At 41.4% G+C, this 16,282-nt stretch overlaps 2 protein-coding genes across 7 annotated transcripts; one reads left to right on the forward strand and one right to left on the reverse strand.

The window, feature by feature from the left end:
* Positions 1–2,017: 2,017 nt before the first annotated feature.
* Positions 2,018–6,041, forward strand: LOC129347294 (uncharacterized). Of its 5 annotated transcripts, XM_055006121.1 has the most exons (9): positions 2,018–3,384; positions 3,567–3,707; positions 3,811–3,986; positions 4,099–4,129; positions 4,457–4,550; positions 4,642–4,977; positions 5,066–5,222; positions 5,317–5,444; positions 5,579–6,041. In XM_055006121.1, exons 6-9 carry the CDS (start codon positions 4,876–4,878, stop codon positions 5,897–5,899), a joined length of 708 nt encoding a protein of 235 aa, XP_054862096.1. In that variant the 5' UTR covers positions 2,018–3,384; positions 3,567–3,707; positions 3,811–3,986; positions 4,099–4,129; positions 4,457–4,550; positions 4,642–4,875; the 3' UTR covers positions 5,900–6,041. The 5 variants fall into 5 exon arrangements, with proteins under 5 accessions (XP_054862096.1, XP_054862094.1, XP_054862095.1 ...); XM_055006119.1 differs by having other exon boundaries at positions 2,018–2,921; positions 3,282–3,384; positions 3,811–4,550; XM_055006120.1 differs by having other exon boundaries at positions 2,018–2,411; positions 3,282–3,384; positions 3,811–4,550.
* Positions 6,042–8,884: 2,843 nt separating this feature from the next.
* On the reverse strand, positions 8,885–16,058 carry LOC118470647 (putative hydro-lyase OCAR_7359/OCA5_c07590). 2 transcript variants are annotated; one of them, XM_055006124.1, is made up of 3 exons: positions 15,656–16,046; positions 13,454–13,607; positions 8,885–9,763 (listed from the first exon to the last, which is right to left on the reverse strand). In XM_055006124.1, the coding sequence occupies exons 1-3, from the start codon at positions 15,756–15,758 to the stop codon at positions 9,757–9,759; spliced, it is 264 nt and encodes an 87-aa protein (XP_054862099.1). In that variant the 5' UTR covers positions 15,759–16,046; the 3' UTR covers positions 8,885–9,756. The 2 variants fall into 2 exon arrangements, with proteins under 2 accessions (XP_054862099.1, XP_054862098.1); XM_055006123.1 differs by lacking the exon at positions 8,885–9,763 and adding an exon at positions 10,707–12,852 and having other exon boundaries at positions 15,656–16,058.
* Positions 16,059–16,282: the final 224 nt, after the last annotated feature.

The following is a 16,282-nucleotide window of genomic DNA, read 5'->3' on the forward strand; positions in this document are numbered from 1 at the left end:
GGCTCATCAGGGCCTCTTCGTCTTTTTTCATCCTTCAGAGTGTGGACTCAGGAAGTACCAGAGAATCTCTTGAAGATTCCAGTCATTCTGGATCTTATGGAAGACTTCTTTGGTGGGTTCATCAGGGCTTCCTTGATAATGGAGTCGACTGTGTCATCCGCGCAGTCCCACAACAAGAGGTTCACAAGAAGCTTTGGATCTTTGGTTTGCAACCTTTTGCAGATCTTCTTGTAAATGCCCTTGTTGAGTTTTTTAAAGTTGCGTTTGGACAGATCATAGTCTTCATCCTGGACTTCAGCCCAGACTCTCTTGAAGAGCCGCTCAGACACAGTGTCAAAGTGTTCTGATTCTCTGCCGTATCTAGCTTCTTTGAAGATGTAAAGAAGCAGCGAATCGACAACTACGTCGACACGAAGTTTAAACTTTTCTCTTGACTTCTGACTTTTTGGGGTTTTTTCATCCTTCTGGACGCTGTCGAGTGTCTCACTCATTATATATATGGGAGTGTAGATTCTTTCCACCTCCTGAAGATCCCCGTCTTCTTCTTCTTTTTCATCCTTCAGAGTGTGGACTGATTTCACCTCCTGAGGGTCCATGTCTTCGTCACTGTGGACTGATTCCACATCCAGAAGTTCTATGTCTCCTTCATTGTGGAATGATTCCACCTCCTGAAGGTCGACACTAAATTTGGACTTTTCTTCAGCTTTGAGTTCAACACTCAGAGAAATTCTGAGCGTGTCCTTCAAGCTGGAAGTCTGAGTTTGGACGTTCATCACGTCCTGAGGGTCTGTGGCTGAACAGTTTGGGACGAACAGTGCCCTCGCTGATCGGTGCTTTCTGGAAGCATCTTCTGGTTTCCATAGCTGCTGTTTGTGCTTCTCTTGGAGACTTTTGTGAACTGGGTCGCTTTCCTCTCGCCGTCTGTCTGCAGATGAACTGTGGAAACTGGCTGCTGCAGCCCTATTTAAGAACTGGAATCCGTCGACAGTGACGTGAGCGTCACGTCACGTCACAATGATGAAGGCAAAGGTGCACGGCGTTCCATTGGCCCCGCCCACAAGCGGCGCGCGCATCCCAGGAGCCGTTGCTATGCGCCGGCGGCTCCGCTCTGCAGCTTTAATAGGAAGCTGGAAACAGAAGAACTCCTCTGATGGATCCAACGTGGTCCATCAGCTGCTGGTTCACTCCAACTAACGGAACTCTGAGATCCTCACAGCTGAAGGTCCGGTCCAGATGAGTCTGATCCGCCTCAGACTCCCTGAATATCACCATAAGATGGACTCAACCAGTCTGCTCCATCAGCTGCAGATCAGCTCCAAACAAGAATCATTTCTGTGTCCAACATTTCTGTCAACCTGACGAGACGGAGGTCAAATAAAGCATCAGTGAGTGTGGATCAAAACAACATGTGAGCTGAGATTTGTGGGGGAAAAATGTCACTTTACACGATTTTATGTTTAGTTTTTTATAAGAACAAAGTTGTGTGTTCGGTTCAAAGTGACGATCTGGCTGGAAAACAAAACATTTAAAAACAGTCAGATACTACAAGAGTTGTTAGAAGGGGCAGATACGTGAACTAATTAAAATACAGTAAAAAAAGAATGAATGAATAGTTCTAAAAATACTTTTAAAAATGTGAACATGTACCGTTTTGACCTGTTTGTTTGTTGAACATGTAAATCAATAAATCAATATATGTCAGTTAAATCGACCGTGTTTTTTGTGTTTGAATGCAAGGAAAATTTAAATATATTTAAATGTATATGAGTGCAAGTTTATAAATATATCATACTGTACACAGAACTTCAGGTGACACAAATATCTACAACTGTATTATATCTATCTATCGATCGATCGATCGATAAATAGATAGATAGATAGATAGACAGATAGATAGATAGATAGATAGATAGATAGATAGATAGATAGATAGATAGATAGATAGATAGATAGATAGATAGATAGATAGATAGATAGATAGATAGATAGATAGATAGATAGATAGATACACAGCAAATTCAAAAGTGTTAAAATTCCAGTGTTAGTGTTGTTAGTTAAAAATACAGTGTCAGTTCAACACTTGTTTAGTTTAATTCAACTACCTGAGAGTTAGTCCCTCAAAAGAGTTGGTGATAATACACAGAGGTACATTTAAACAACTCTGTAAAGTGTTGATTTTAAAATCAACACTTAATAGAGTAACTCCCAGCATTCCAACGTATCTGTGACGTGTTTGCCTAAAGAGCGGCTGCAGCGGAACACAGCTGTCTTTTCCCTTGTACTAATGAGGATCTTTGTGCGCTTAAATGAATGTCGGCACGTTTAATTAATAACACTTCTATGCAATAGTATTTTATTTGTGACAACAATAGGTGTCGCTGAAACCTGTCTGCAGCTAACATCGCGGCAAGGTAAGTTAGCATGATTGTTGTATGCTATTTGTCGCTTTTGCACACAAGTGTCGATAAATATACAAACATATGTGTAACCTACATGAATAGACATTTGTTTAGCATGCTACATTTGCACAGCTGCACATTTTGTAAGGGGTCAGAGTTTCCTAAAGTGATGTAACACGTGCATGGCGGGTTAACCAAATATTTCCCAGAAAAAAATCTTAAGGCCACTTGTCATTTCGACAATCAAATCCATGTCAAGTTGGTGAGGAGTACAATTAGCTTTGATCTAGTCTTGTCGAATGGTTGTTGGCATTACATGGACCGGGGGTAGGGGTTCGGTTGAGCTGCTGCTGCTTGCCCGAGACAGCTGCTGCAGACTTCCTGCTGTATCCTTCCACCGGAGGAACACCTCCACACACTGGGCCACCACACCAGCCACGCCAAGCCTTGCTTCGTTTAAAACATTTTAAGATTAAAAAACGCTAACTTTTCAAGCTAACGTTACCGCAGCCACACATGCTGGTGAGTACCACTTACGTAGCTGTGTATCTTAACGTCGCTGCCACGTTTATGTCTCAGGGCGACGTTATTTTGCTAAGCTAACGGAGCATAGTTGATAGTGTACCACTGTTTACGGGTAAGTGTGGGTGTTTTTAGCAGAATAACTAGCGAGCCGTCATTCTAGCAAGCAGGCCAAGCTTCAGTAGCACGTCACTGTGCTGGTGGCTCCCATCGTCCAGGTAGCAAGTAATGCTAAAACTTAAAACGAATACTCAGAGTCTAGTAAAGCTAGGCAAAATGTTCCTGCCTCTACACATCCATGGTGATCATAGTGTAAATGATGGCACAGTGTGGATGTCTTTTGTCCTTTTTTCTTCATAGTGCATCATGTTGGTTAAGGTGCGATTTGGTGAAACACAGAAGTATGTCAAAGTGGCTGAGACTGAAGATGGCTATGATGATTTCAACACATTTCTTCAAAAAGGTTGGCATCACTTTTCATACAGCCCACGTTTGTGGCTACATGTTATAACACCTATTGAATTTATGTGGTATTTGAATATTTTGTTAATGATAGCCATGTCCTGCCAAAAACAAGCGTAGAAAATGCCAGGTAATGTTCTTATTGTATTTTTTCTATTGCTCTAAATCTAATATTGTTATCAGTTATTCAAAAGCTAGATCTTCCACTTGAGACTGAGCTGCACCTGACAGATGAATCAGGGACAGAAGTTGATGCAGATGTGTTTGAGGAGCTCTTGCAGGCAGGGAACCTCACTGTTGGGGTGGCATTGGAAAAGTCAACAGGTGAGACTCAACCTTGTTAGGGAAGGAGTATAATGAATATTGTGGAGAACACATGATTTTTTTTTTCATTTTGTGTTTACATTTGGTAAAAAATTGTTTACAGTTGTACTTCAGCATGATCTTTCATATACTTCGCTGGAGTCACCCATGTCAGACAACTCATCTGGGTCAGTGTCAGGAGTGTCCTCGCTAGCATCCTCTGATTCATCAGATGCAACAGTGATTGTTCATACAAACGGAGGGAGGAGAACCCATGCTGAACGGGAATCAGCAAAAGAGGTGTGTTGCTTTTGTAACAAATTCTATTAGTTATCAGATATCAGACACAAAGATGTTGTGTAGTTAAACTGATGGTGATGGATAATTCTAACTATTATTCTTTATCTTTTAGATGGTGAGAAATGCTCTGAAGGCTAAACCAGGTGGACAGTTTATTTTGGATGAATATGACAAAATGAAAACATTGACAGATAGCACAAGGAGAAAGTTGGTAAACCTTCTTGTGGCCAGCATGGTTGAAATTCATGGATAAGTTTCATATTCATAATGTTCTTTACTTAATATAGAAATTATTTTTAAAACAAGCATACTCATTGTAAGGGATTACATATCAATAAAGCAATGTTTTAAGGCTAAAACATTATACAAAAACTAAATTTGAGGGACTGCTACTAACTGAAGCAAGAAAAAGCAAAATTTGTATCTTTTAAACACTGAATTGTTGTAGCAATGCCATGTTTATCTTTCAGGAGGAGCCCACCCATCTCTGTTCGAAGTACATGTGCTCTAGGCATCATCTCTCTATTTCCCAGCCTCAGAGATCTATAGTCGGACAAGGGATATGTAAGTTTATAAATTAAAAACTTGTATGTCAATTTATGGACCAGTAATATGTTTGGAATTTATGTAACAATCTATTGTTTTAATGTTACAGGAACACTTCTATGACCCAGAGAGTGGATCTGGCTACTTGGCCTGGAGGATAAAGACTGTTCAGGGCAACACTGCAGCTCAGCCCCAGAGATGCTCCACAAGCACAACCTATCAAGATAGTCCAAAGAGAAAGAGGGATGTTCTCTGCACTGATAAGCAGCTGCTTGGTGAGCACTGTCATGAAGCAATATCCTTTTTGAAACATTCAACTGATGAATCAGCCATCAAAGAGCGAATGAGGGCCACATTTCAGTACCGCCAAACACTGGTTCAAGATCAGCAGTGCTCTTCGACAGTCTTTGACATCTTCCCACGATTCCTCGACATCACTGGCTTGGTAAGAAAGACAACTTCTTTTGTAAGTGAATTGTTACTCAAAGTATATGCTTAAGGTGCATGAGTATACAGTGTGTGTTATCCTGTAGATTGAACAAGACTTCACCATGATGTTTGGAGAGGAAGTGTCGGGCAGATTTTTGGCAAAATGGCCTACCTTTTTCAAGCCTAGAATCCTGGCAGACTGCAAAAAACTGACTTCTAATGAGCACATTGAAGAACTCATGTCATTGCAGCATGACTCAGGTGGGTCTGGTTAGCTTGGCTCATTCTTCTCTTTGAAATGTCTCAATTATTTATGATGTGAATGAGTCTAATATTTCTCCTATTTTTCCCCTAGGCTGGGACAGTGATCTGTCCAGCATTCTTCTGTTGGTTCACCTGCTTCCTCCCACCCCCAAAGGCCACAAGAAGAGTGCTAAAATCAGCCCATGCCAGGCTGTTGACCATGTTGTGAGATATTTGCAGGTATGCAAATAGTAGTGTTGCAGTTATTCTGATGATCCTACTTCTTGGGTTGAAGCACTTTTTATATTTGCTTAGGTAGACATTTGAACTTAACAACGGCATATTTTCTCATAATTCTTTATGTTTTGTTCAAGATGGGAGCCAGTGTTGAAACCTTCCTTGCTGGTGTGGAGCCGGGCCAGCCCTTCCTCCTTGGTGTTGGTGAAAAGAAGAGCAGCATCCAAAGATACTATGTCATCATTGATCACAAGGCCATCCCTTGCAAGGCACAGACATCCCTTGCAGCTTTCGATGAGCTCTTCAAAGCACACTTCATCTTCAGTGTCAGTTACCATGAATCCCTCTACAACTTCTATATGTTCATCCAAACCACAGTTTTTAACATTGACATCGGAAAGGCCAAGGAAACTCCCAGAGTCAAGGAACTAAGAGCAAGATTTTTTCATGATGCGTGAGGGGATAAATATCCATGGATGCAAATATTTTTCTTTGTTATGTCTGTAAGGCATGCCACAAAAGTTCTGCACTGCTTTGTCAGCATTTAAGACTTCACCATGGTCTATATCCTGGAAAGACATTACGCTTAAAATGTGGACAGCCAGGGATGTTCTTCTTTGTTTTGCACTTATTCAGGTTTCAAGAAGCATCTTGTTCATTTCCACAGAGATGTTGCTGTGACTAATACTGCTGACAATGTGGACACTCAGAATGAAGTTGATGAGCCCTCAACTTCACAGACAGTCAACAAAGCCTCTCCAACAACTACCCAGCTCTCTGTTGACAATGATCATGTGTTAAACATGTGTGCTTCTGTTGTAGCACAGTTGCAAGCATCTGGTGTTGCTGAGAGCACAGTCCAAGCAATGGTGGGATCCATGGAGGACCTTGTAAATTACATTAATAGACAAGCAAGAGAGGCAGTTCTCAGCTGTTCTTCAGAAATTCAAGGTACGGATTTGGAAAAGAAGGTGGAAAAGTGCTTTGATCAACTAGGAAATCCTTTCTCATCCTTGAACACAAGAGTAAAACGTCAGAAGTTCTTTGAGGACAAATGGGAAATTGTTGAGCCTGTCGAATATGTTCTTGGGGTGCGATTTGATGTTCGCAGAGATCAAACAACTGGCGTTTACTGTCAGGTCCCTGTAACAGATAAATTTGTGTACACACCCATCCTGGGAACTCTTAAGTCAATGTTCAAGAACACTGAATTATGTGAAAGTTTCTTCCAAGCCAAACATCACGAAGAAGGCATTTATAAAGACATATGTGATGGTTCATACTTCAAGAGTAACATTTTGTTTTCTCAGAAAAAGCATGCTCTACAGATTCAACTTTATTTTGACGAGTTTGAGACAGCAAATCCCTTAGGTTCAAAGAAAGGTATTCACAAACTCGGTTGTATTTACTTTATATTGAGGAACCTGCCCCCAAAATATAATTCTGTGTTGATGAATATACATGTTGTGGCACTCTTTCACTCACAAGATCTGAAGACTTATGGGTTCGATGAGATCCTAAAGCCTCTTGTTGACGATCTTAAAATACTTGAAACACAAGGAATTGAGGTGCCTTTCTCAGACTCACCATTGCTTGGTTCTGTTATACAAGTAACGGGTGACAACCTAGGTTTACATGGACTGTTCAGTTTTGTTGAGTCCTTCAGTGCTACATATTTCTGTAGATTTTGTTTGACAAGTAAGGATGAGTCACAGTCTGTCTTTACTGAAGATGACCCTGGCATGATTTTTCGTACAAAGGAAATCCATGCAGAACACTGTGCAGCTCTACATGAAAATCCTATGTTGAGTTCCACATTTGGTGTCAAAAAGACATGCTTGCTCAATACATTGCATTTTTTCCACACCTCTGACAACTATGCAGTTGACATAATGCACGATTTACTTGAAGGTGTAGTACAGTACGAACTCAAACTTGTCTTTCAGTACCTTGTAAACCAGAAGTATCTGTCTTTGGAATCATTGTCACAGAGGATCCAAACTTTCAACTATGGTTATATTGAGAGAAAAAATAGACCAAGTGGGTTGAAAATGGATGAGGCTAGCAAGGATCTTGGATTAAATGCAATTCAGTCATGGTGTCTTGTAAGAAATACTCCTCTTATTTTTGGTGATGTATTGGAAAGAAATAACTGTTACTGGAATCTGCTCCTCCTCTTGATTCAGATTGTGAATATAGTTTTTTCACCCATTGTAACTAACGGTATGACAAACTATTTGAAGCACTTGATTAAGGACCACCATAAGCTATTTAAATGTTTGTTTTCACAAAAAAGATTGTTTCCAAAGCATCATTTCATGCTACATTATCCACGTTGTATTCGAAAAATAGGTCCACTCCTTCATGTATGGTGCATGAGGTTTGAGGCCAAACACAACTTTTTTAAAAGATCAGTGAAAAATTTCAAAAATATCACAAAATCATTGGTGAAACAACACCAGAGTCAGTTAGCCTTACCACTGGGAGAATTTTAATTTTCAGAGATTTGAGTTTGGTCCAGTGAAAAACGAAACCATTGATCACCTCGAGGGAGGTGAGGTTTTAAGTTCTGTTTTTGATGTTAATTTATATTGTGAAGTGTCAACCACGAATTGGGTGAAGAACTATGGAACAGAATATCAGATTGGTATGTTTATTTGTACTGGAACAAAAATGGAAATACCTATTTTCAGAAAGATCACCAACATCATTGTGCATGATGGGCAAGCTTTCCTTTTGACTTGCAGAGTGGACACTCTTTATTTTGATGATCATTTCAATGCATACTGTGTTGATGAGAGAGCAGATTCATTTTCTGTTTTCCCAGTTAAGGAACTGATATATCACAGACCCTATGACAAACAGTTTTCTAATGAGATGTGTGAAAAAATATACATTGTGCCACACTTGTCATATTTTGTGACCTGTGTTGTATTGCAAAGCAGTGCTGTTTTTATGTGGTGTGCTTGTTTGAAATACAAGCTGATTCAAACTGCAACTTGTGTTGTTTTCTTTGTAAAGTCAAGTGACATGCATTGTTTTGGGAGTAAAATTGGGGGTTATTATTTGATTCCCAGTAGTACTTTTAAACTAAATAATAAAAGATGTTTATTTAGATTAGAATTTTATAACACTTTCCATAGAGTTAATATAGTTTAAACCTTATTCAGTGTTAAAAACTACACTAATAGTGTTGACTTTTAACACTACACACTAGTGTAGTGTAAATTCAACACTGATGTGTGTTAAATTTCAACTACTGAGAGTGTTGTTCCAACTCTGTCACAGTGTAAACTGTTGAACACTTTCAAAAGTGTTGTTTTAACTCGATCTAGAGTGGACCAATATAAACACTTTAGAAGTGTTGAGATTAACTCTGTAGGAGTTGAATTAACACTTCCAAATTTGCTGTGTAGATAGATGTAAGTACTAATAGGAAAGACTTAAGACTGGCTGAGAGGTAATACAAAAGTCAACTTTAATTATTTTAAACAGCCCGTTAAGATTGAAATATTATTTTCATGGATTGGTTTTCCTCACAAAAAAAAAAATTACATGAATTTTAAAAGTGCAGAAACACGTGGTCACAGGTACAAGTGCTTCAGCACGTGAAATTTAATGGGTTAAAATATTCTCAAATTAAAAGTGAAATATGTGGAACATAACCGATACGTACGTTTTGGAGCATTTCATCGCAATTACTCGTAAACGTTTGTCTTTAAAACATGTTCTAATTGTTAATTTTAAAACCATCAGTTTAAAGAGGTGTGAGGAATAATTATTTGATTAGAAATAGATCAATTGAAATACATAAATATGGTAAAAAAAAAAAAACATGTTCACAATGGTGTAATGTTAAAAAACTGCAAATTGTCAAATATTTTACATTTTTTGTTTTGCTGATGTAAATATAGTAAAACTGTGTAAGTTATGGTCACGTGTTGTAAAAGAACAAATAACTTAAAAAACACAGATTTTGATGTAGACATTATGTACTAGTTAGTGTGAGATACAGAGAACTGCAAATATCTGTAAAATAATGATTATTTTTTCCTGATTTGAATATAGTCAGTCAATCATTCAACAAAAAAGTCCTTTGAAGCTTTCATATTTTACAGTGTATGTTTGGAATACAGTAAAGTTCAATATGTACAAAGAAAAGTGAAAGTAATACAACCTTGAAATTAAATGACTTTTTTCAGCTTATCCGGGGCTGGGGAAGCGGAAGAAGCGGAAGGAAATGAATGGATGGATTTCTTCAGCTGATTTACATCCAGACAGCACAGATCCTGGAGTGGAGTCCAGCAGAGGGCGCTCATGTTCTACACAGCAGCAGTCACAGCAGGACATTAAATGTAAAACATTAGACACAAGACAAATAAAGGCAGTGGGATCATTAGCTGAACCACACTGACTCCTAATATATGATATATAATATATGAGATGAGCATGAAGGTGTGCAGAGATGTTGCTGACTGAGGACTTGTTACATAAGACCAGTACAGACGTATTAATATGGAAACAGCCTCACACTCTGCTGAGCTCCTGTAACTGGAGGAGTAATCAGATTACTGTGGTGCTGCGCTGCCCACTGCTGTATACAGAATGTGTGTGGAGGATAATGGTTTCTGTTCTTGTTTTTCATTTGCAGGAATCAAACTGAGCTTTCATTCCATCTCTCATCATCCGCCGCCTTCAGCTAACCAGCAGAGAATTAGGAATAGAATTCAAATCAGTTGAGCTTTATTGTCTCCCACCCCCTCTCTACCTGCCCCCTCCACGTCTCTCTGTCTCCACTTTCTAACTTTCTCCAACTCTTTCTTATTGATTATAGCCGTGACCTGACTCCCACACTGCTCAGCCTCCCATATATTAACCCCTTCCTCCCCTGCTGTCCTGTCTGTTGTACAGGGCCGTGCAGAGACCTTTGGAGGGGCAGGTGCTCAAAGTTAAAAGGGGGCACATGGAGCATGAATTTGAAACTCCATACAGAAACATACCTTACAATATGACTGGCTGAATTGTAGCAACCCATATTCATAAAGAATGTAACATGGAATCACTGCATACCAGATCATTGTTCACACCTCACATCTGTGTTAGGGGGCAGTCTATGTTTAAGACATAAGATAAGATAAGATAAGATCAGATCAGATCAGATCAGATCAGATCAGATCAGATCAGATCAGATCAGATCAGATCAGATCAGATCAGATCAGATCAGATAAGATAAGATAAGATAAGATAAGATAAGATGAGATAAGATAAGATCAGATCAGATCAGATCAGATCAGATAAGATGGTCCTTTATTACTCCCCAGGTCAGGGGAAATTTCTATTGTTACAGCAGCAAAAATCTTTCAGAGCAGCACTAACTATATGTACAGTAAAGATAATAATTATAATAACAATAATATATACAATATATACAAGAATGAAGGATGAGATATGAATAAATACAGTATTACTAACTATAAATAATGCAGCAGTGCAAGGAATTGTTGTGCAGATTTTACCATGATTTAAGATGATATGATGTAAGTCCAGTTTATGTTAACATCAGCCAGTGATGCTGATGTTGTTCAGTCTTACAACAGATGGAATGAAGGACCTGTGATAGCGTTCCTTCTTGCAGGGTGGATGTCTCAGTCTGCTGCTGAAGGAGCTGCTTAAAGACCCCACAGTATCATGCAGTGGGTGAGAGGGATTGTCCATGATGGATGTGAGCTTTGCCAACATCCTCCTCTCACCCACCTCCTCTATGGAGTCCAGGGAACAGTCCAGGACAGAACCTCCTCCTGACCTTCTGTTTAGTCTCTTTCTGTCCCTTTCAGTGCTCCCTGCTCCCCAGCAGACCACTGCATAGAAGATAGCAGACGCTACCACAGAGTCATAGAATGTCTGGAGCAGAGTCCTGCACACTCCAAAGGACCTCAGTCTCCTCAGCAGGTGGAGACCACTTCTTGTACAGGACCTCTGTGTTATGTGTCCAGTCCAGTTTGTTGTTGAGGTGAACACCCAGGTATTTGTATGAGTTCACCATCTCAATGTCCAAACCCTGGATGTTCACCGGTGCAGTCTGGGGTGTCCTCCTCCTGCGGAAGTTGATGATCATCTCCTTCGTCTTACTGGCGTTGAGCTGCAGATGGTTTCGCTCACACCAGTCAACAAAGTCAGAGATGACCGTCCTGTACTTCCTCTCATCCCCCTCAGATACAAACCTAACAATGGCTGTATCATCGGAGAACTTCTGGAGGTGACAGCTCCCAGAGGTATAATCGAAGTCTGATGTGTCCAGGGTGAAGAAAAAGGAGGAGAGGACTTTCCCCTGTGGACCTCCATGCTGCTGACTACCACATCAGACACACAGTCCTGAAGCCTCACGTACTGTGGTCTGTTGGTGAGGTAGTCGATGGTCCAAGCAGCCAGGTGACAGTCTACTCCTGCTCCTTCAAGCTTCACCCTGAGCAGAGAAGGCTGGATTGTGTTGAAAGCACTGGACAAGTCAAAGAACATGACCCTCACAATGCTGCTGGTGTTCTCTAGATGAGTCAGTGATCTGTGCAGCAGGTAGACCACTGCATCATCCACTCCAATGTTCGGTTGGTAGGCGAACTGCAGTGGATCCAGATGTGGGCTCACCTGGGGACGGAGGTTCCTGAGGACGATCCTCTCCATGGTCTTCATCAGGTGAGAAGTGAGGGCCACAGGTCTGAAGTGGTTAGGCTCCCTGGGGTTCCTGGTCTTAGAGACAGGAACCAGGCAGGAAGTCTTCCATAACACAGTGTGACGACCCTCCAGCTCGCCACCGGGTGCGCCTGATCAGGAGCTGAGTGTCGCCACCTGACCGAGCCACATTTGCAATCAGTGGCTCAGCAGTACTTAATCGCTCTCCTTTTCCAGTCGGGGCCTCTCGCTGACAGGAGCGTTGTGTCCGGGGAGCTCCAGTCCCTCATAGAGATCTGGCTGAGTTGGGCCTGGGCAGCCGTGGCACAGTATTTTGTTGGGCAATAAAAGCTTTGTTTTTGCATCATACAGTGGTGGTCTCAGCATCTTTGTTGCAACTGAAGAGCCGAGTTGTAACAACAGGAACCCTCTCCAGACTCAGGCTCAGGTTAAAGATGTGCAGCAGCACCTGACAGAGCTGGTCTACACAGTCTCTAAGGAGTCTGGAGCTGATTCCATCAGGACCTGCAGCTTTCCTGGTCTTCATCTTTTTAAGCTCACTTCTCACCTGATCAGCTGTTATGGAGAGGCTGGGGGTGGTGGAGGAGGGTGGCAGGGGGAGGGGTGATGGTGGTGGTGGGGAGTTAGAGGAGGAGGGGTGATGGTGGTGGTGGGGAGTTAGAGGAGGAGGGGTGATGGTGGTGGTAGAGAGCTGAGGTGTGAAGAAGGAGCTGGCTGGTTGGTGCTTTGATGAGAGGGGGGAGGAGTGGGAGCAGAGTCAAATCTGTTAATCTGACTGTACTTAAAAGTGAAGCAACTGTTCTCTATTCAGATATGATCCCAAAGTCACTAAAACACACAGTAATATTGGTAGAAGTATGGAACCTTCTGTGAGAGTAGCAGGGCTGTTAAAGTTAAATCTGTATTTTAATATTTTCATTTTCAAAGAACCACTGAAGGTCAAATATTACAGATTAAGTTTAGCATCTCATTTGTGTGGTTCAGTTTCAGATGTTGAGTTCATTCTGAAAGCATGCAACATGTAATTAACTAAACGTAGTAAATAATTACACTCTGCTATCCTTTTCATTCCCCCTGAAGTTTATTTCATGACAGTAATTAAAGCAAACTGAACCTGAGTTAAGATGAAATCTCCTGAAATATGTCAGTACAGAGGTGAATCATTCGAACTGCTACTGAGAATCATTTGAGGAATCACAAGAAGCAGAGGCTTTGACATTCTGGATTTTGGTCAGTTATATTTCTGTTGTGTCATATTGAGGGAAGAAAAAATAAAACAGCGAACTGAAATGTCTAACTGAGTGTGCGATGAATGTGTGTGTTACCTTATGTCAGCATGTTTAGCCAGAGGTGGACAGGAAGTCTCTCCTGATTGGCTGCGATAAAGGAGCGGCAAGGGGGCGGGATTACTGCGACAGAAGGCTTCAAAGTCATCTGCTAGATGATTGGGCAGGACGACCACACCGGCCTGCTGGTATCCTGACAGACACATTTAATGTGGTCAGAACAAAACTAAACATTAGTTTCAACATATGAGTTAGTTTCACGTTTTGTCCTAAAACTTCTGTTGTCCTCAAAGGAGAAGCATGTCTTTCTGTTTTTTCATTAGATATATATTAGGACATGGAGTGGCCAGTTCAGCTACTTACAGATTATATGTTTTTATCTTCCTACAAGAGATATTTTAAAAAATAAAAAGGGAGCTTCTCAGTTTCATCCATCCATCCACTCAGTTCCTTCTGCTTATCTAGCATCAGGTCAGTCAGAATCCAGAGTTCAATGGAACTTGAGTTGGAACGTAGATCAACTGGTCCACACCACAACAGTCTGGTACCTGCATTACTGCTGAAACTGAACCAAGCCGCCTATCCATCTCACACTCCATCTTCCTGTTACTCATGAACACCAGCCCAAGATACTTCATCACCTTCACTAGACTGCAACTCCTCCCCAACCTGGAGGGAACAATCCATTGTTTTGTGTTGGAGGTGCAGATTCTCATCCAAGCCTCTTCACACTCGGCTAGTAGTTTGGAGCCTCCCTTCCAGCACCTTGAGGTAAACTTTCCTGTGGAGGCTGAGCAGCGTAACAACCCAGTAGTGGAGCACACCCTCTGGTACCCTTTTTTAAAGATGGAAATCACCACCCTGGTCTACCACTCCACAGGTACCGCCTTCCATGTCCATGCCACGGTGAAGAGACGTGTCAGCCAAGACAGCCAGACGGACGATGTCCAGAGCCTTCAGCATCTGGTGGAAAATCTCATCCACACGTCGCCTTGCCAACAAGGAGAGTCTTGACACACCAAACGACCTCTGTCATGGATAACGGCAAGGCTACCTCCAAGTCTTCAGCCTCTGCCTACTAAGCAGAGGATGTGGTAACCGGTTTAAGGAGTCCCACTAAGAGCTCCTTCCACAACCCAACAATATCTCCAGTCCGGGTCAGCAGCTCTCCACCCTGGCTGTACACAACCTGGGCCACGCCTTCCCTTCCCTTCTTGAAGCATCCAAGGTCTCATGGACAGGGGTCTTCACCAGACATTCTCAGTTCACACGTTTGGGTTTTCCAGATCTGTCGGCAGCTTTCCCTGCCATCTGATTCAGCTCACCTTTACATGGTAATTAGTTGAGAGCTGTGCTCCTCTCTTCACCAAAATGTTTGAGACACGAGCCACAGGTGAAATGAAACGACTACAAAGTCCATCATCAACCTTTCATGACGAGCAAAAAAGTTCAATAACAGAACACTAAAGTTCAGATCAGGCATGTTGTTCCTCCCAATCACCCCCTCCAGGTTTCCTCATCATTGCTCATGTGAGTGTTAAAGTTCCCTTGTAGAACCACAGAGTCCCTCAGCAGAACCTTCTCCAGGTAACCAGCCAGAGACTGAGAGGCCAAGTACTCAGCTTTTCCTCCGTCACACTCAGTCACAGAGAAATAACTTCTCATTCTCTGGTGAGAACTCCAACAGACACTTGGGACAGTGTCTTCACAAGCATTAGCTCAAGAAAATGTAAAACAGTGACTCTTGATTTTATGGGAACAACTGATTCTTTTTTTTTAAAGTTATTTTTTTGGCGTTATTTGACAGGTTAGGTTGAGGGGGATACAGGAATGTAGGGGAGAAGAATCAGGGGAGGGTTAAGAACAACTATTGCTGCTAATAAAAAGTTCATAAAAAGCCAAGTTAGGCCAAGGCTAAGCTTCAGAGACAACTAGCAGCTGCTGAGCATAGGTAACCTACAACAGGTGAATTCCAGTTTACTTTAAAGGTGACTTTCTTTGACCAGCTAAATAAAACCATTAAAGCTCCTCAATAACAAGCAGCTGAACTTTTTCAGTTTCTGATAAATGTCTGGTGCATAATTTCTACACTAATACAAACTTTTAAATTTGATAATTGAAATTTGAATAGAAATTGATCAACTTTTCAGCATGAAGTTTAGGGTTTTAAATGATCTCATATTGCAGGTGTGGAGTTCCAGTGTCACACTAAAGCACTGAAGGTGATAAACTGGTTCTTACCATCAGCTAATCCCGTCGTGGTTCTTATCCTGGAGTCCTTCTGCCTGATTAACAGCCTCAACTCAGCAGGACTCAGACAATCTAAACTACCTGAATGCTGCATCTCAGAACACACACTCCTACTTTAACTGGGATTACTGTCGTCTTGTCAGTGGACAAAGTGGTTTCTGTGGTTAATCTTCAGTTTTTAACTCATTCCTGAGGCAGCCCCAAATACAGAGGAGGTCCTGTCAGTGCAGTTTACAGCCAGGTGTGTTTTCAGTCCAGCTACAGTGAAAAGTGACTGCAGGGGTAGAGGAGGACATGATATAACTTGGTCAAAGTTTGCTCCATCAAACATTCTAGTCTTCTCTTATCTTTTTCATTCCAGTTAATGTTTGGTGGAGAGGAGTTAGATGTGGTTAATCTTTGAAAAGCTGGAACAGAAAAGAGAAAAGAATGGAGAACCCCTGACAGAGAGGAATATCTGTGGAGCTGAAAGAGTGTTAAAGAGAGACACGAGTCGATCCATGGACAGAATAAACAGTGGAGGGAAATGTGATGTTTTGGAGAAATGAACACATGTTGATGAGACTAAATACAGGCTATTATTTAAATGTAGCTTTAATTTCAAACTATTTACTGTGT

Source organism: Amphiprion ocellaris, chromosome 20 (assembly GCF_022539595.1).
Source record: "Amphiprion ocellaris isolate individual 3 ecotype Okinawa chromosome 20, ASM2253959v1, whole genome shotgun sequence".
Lineage (NCBI taxonomy): Eukaryota > Metazoa > Chordata > Actinopteri > Pomacentridae > Amphiprion > Amphiprion ocellaris.

Bases quoted from the DNA above. Each gene is read 5' to 3' on its own strand.
- LOC129347294 (XM_055006118.1), top strand. From the start codon at position 4,876: ATGAGGGCCACATTTCAGTACCGCCAAACACTGGTTCAAGATCAGCAG. The intron at 4,978-5,065 runs GTAAGAAAGACA...GTTATCCTGTAG, and splicing joins TCCTCGACATCACTGGCTTG to ATTGAACAAGACTTCACCAT. The intron at 5,223-5,316 runs GTGGGTCTGGTT...TTTTTCCCCTAG, and splicing joins GTCATTGCAGCATGACTCAG to GCTGGGACAGTGATCTGTCC.
- LOC118470647 (XM_055006123.1), bottom strand. From the start codon at position 15,758: ATGCAGCATTCAGGTAGTTTAGATTGTCTGAGTCCTGCTGAGTTGAGG. The intron at 13,608-15,655 runs GTAAGAACCAGT...TGTGTCTGTCAG, and splicing joins CACGACGGGATTAGCTGATG to GATACCAGCAGGCCGGTGTG. The intron at 12,853-13,453 runs GTAACACACACA...CTCTCATCAAAG, and splicing joins GCTAAACATGCTGACATAAG to CACCAACCAGCCAGCTCCTT.